The sequence below is a fragment of the Pteropus vampyrus genome, unplaced genomic scaffold (assembly GCF_000151845.1).
Source record: "Pteropus vampyrus isolate Shadow unplaced genomic scaffold, Pvam_2.0 Scaffold229, whole genome shotgun sequence".
NCBI classification, from domain to species: domain Eukaryota; kingdom Metazoa; phylum Chordata; class Mammalia; order Chiroptera; family Pteropodidae; genus Pteropus; species Pteropus vampyrus.
This window is the reverse complement of record NW_011889010.1, coordinates 2,232,056-2,234,486: the sequence shown is the minus strand read 5'-3', so window position 1 is coordinate 2,234,486 and position 2,431 is coordinate 2,232,056. Positions and strand designations below refer to the sequence as shown.

At 52.2% G+C, this 2,431-nt stretch overlaps 1 protein-coding gene across 1 annotated transcript; it reads right to left on the bottom strand.

Moving 5' to 3' along the window:
- Positions 1-1,744: 1,744 nt before the first annotated feature.
- Positions 1,745-2,262, bottom strand: LOC105301212 (RING finger protein 150-like; the record flags this gene model as incomplete). The annotated part of the gene is made up of 1 exon (XM_011373767.2): positions 1,745-2,262. A coding segment is annotated over exon 1 (478 nt), but the record flags the coding sequence as incomplete, so codon positions are not given.
- Positions 2,263-2,431: the final 169 nt, after the last annotated feature.

The following is a 2,431-nucleotide window of genomic DNA, read 5'->3' as shown; positions in this document are numbered from 1 at the left end:
CAAATGATGCCTCTTAGTTTGTGGAAAAGAAGCCAAGTTTAAGATTCCATGCATGTGCACAAAGAAACATTTAAAGAATCCTGCAAAATCAGCCAACGAGCTTCTTGGCAGTTAAAGGACAAAACAAACAAAACAAAAATAAACAGAAAACTTCCTTCACCCCCCAAAGTTTAAATATTAAATGTGTTTATTTAAAGATACTTCATATGACTTAAAGTGCTCTTCTATAGTCCTTAAATCCTTGAATATTATAATTTAAATAGTGCTCCTATGACTCAAGGTCATAGTATAATCTTTTCCCCTACAAAACTGTTGAGCTCAAGAAAGTATAACATATGTTCCTAAATGCACGATTGTAACCTTTCTAAGGAGTCTGCTACCTCCCCACCTCTTCGTTAATTAATGTACTGCATTTTTCTGGCCTGTCAGAAGCATTGAACTGTCCCCACCCCACTCGTTTGTGTTAAGGTTGACAATTTCCTCTTCTAAAACACCTGTGGTGATTACAAGTGAGGCAAACCACTTGTATATTTCACTAATCGGTGACATGAGCTCTGGGAATGAAAACCTGTCCCCAAAGAATGCACCCCCTACCCCATGTAGCCAAAGCTTGGTGTTTAATTTCAGTAGTGTAAGTGTTTATTACAATCTGGCTTTATGAAAATAATGTTTTTGATGAGGCAACTCAAGTCAGAAATACATCTGTTATTTCGACTCCGTGCTTTTTCTTCTGGATATCAATCATGGCCTCAACCCCGGAACCCCTCTATGTATGGATGGAGGGCCCACTTTTCCGGCACATAGAAACAAGTAGCAACCCTGGGCTCCAGGAGGGGAGTCTGCTAAATCTAGCTGCTTGCGCTGGCATGCCTGGAAAGGACTTCTTGTTCTTCCTGCCACGGAAGCATTGCTATGTCAGTCATGGAGCAAATCGCGAGTTTTAGGGCAGTAACATATTTCTAGTTTCGGTACCTTGCGATCATTAAGAAAAACATTCTTTCTACCCTGAAATCCTCTCATTCTCACAAGCAAATCTTCAGCATAATTAACTTCCTAACCAAGCAAAGGATAATGCAACACTGTAAAGTAAATATAACTTTATTGGCCACCATGCTCTTCTTGGCTTGGTGAAGATTATTATTATTTACCATCGTGCCTTCCTGTCAGCTTCTCCGGATGAGAGCTTGGCAGAGCACAGGGCTTTTCTTATTATTTATAACGTGTGTCAACTCCACTGGGCGGGGGGGGGGACTCAATCTTCCACGGAGAACTGAAACCTGACTTAAGCAAGTTCGTACCAGAAACCCTACCCCACCACCTGATACACAAACGCCTGCATGAGGTGTATACCTAGAGCACACGGCCGAGCGCAGAGCTGTTATCGGATCTACCTGTTCCAAACAGGTGCGGGGCCGGTCACTGACCGAGACCAGTATCCGAGTCTTGCCCCGCAAACCCCATCTTTCAGGACCTCCTTGGAGAAGTTAGCCCACCTCGGAGTGCCCTCGTCCGAGCGGCGCTAAACTGAACACACCCTTTTTAGTCCCCCAACACAATTAGCTCTCTCTTCTTTGTAAACCCCGCGAAGTGACGCACAGCAAAACTTAGCAGGTCCAGGGAACAGAGACGTGTCTTCTGCAAAGCACAGACTTCCCGGAAAGGAGCCAGGAGCCGGGTGCGGGATCCTTCTCCGCGCCCCCATCCCCGCGCGTTCCCCTCCCCCGCGCCCGTCGGGGCCGCTCACCTGCATGGGACATGGTGATGGTCTCGTTGGTGTTGGAGCCCACGTTGAAGATGACCACGGCGGAGGCGTTCTGCAGGAACGCGTTCCGGATCTTATCCCTGTACGTGCAGTTGCCCTTGGGGATCAGGGCTATCCAGTTCTTGCCGTGGGCGGGGGCGGCGAACTTGGTGTTGGGGTCGCAGGCCAGGCGGTCGTGGGCAGACGTGGCCATGACCACCTCCCCGCGCGCGTCCTGCTTGGGCGAGTGCTCCCCGTAGCGCCCACACTCGATCTTCTCGGAGCGCAGCTCGGGGCCGCCGCCCGCCGCCGCCGCGGGGTCCGGCGCGGGCTCTGCGTAGGTGATGTTCACGAAGGCGGTGTACCATTCCTCCTTCTCGGCCACGGTGAAGTCCAGGCAGAGCAGATGCACGAAACAAAAGGAAAGCAGCCATGTTGAGAGAGCCAGACTGCGGCACGCTTGGATGAGAGACATTGCCATCTTTATCCGCCGGGGCCCCCACCCCGCCCCGCGCGCCCTCCCCCCGCCCCGTCCCTCCTCCCCGCCCCGGCCAACCCCGGGCCGGCCGCCTCTGCCCCTCGCGCTCTGGCTCCTGCTCACTCCCGGGCCCGGGACCGGATTCCGAGCGGGCGGGTGGCGCCGGCCCCTTCCCCTTTCAGCCGGAGCGCGGCGGTAGCATTTCGCTTCCC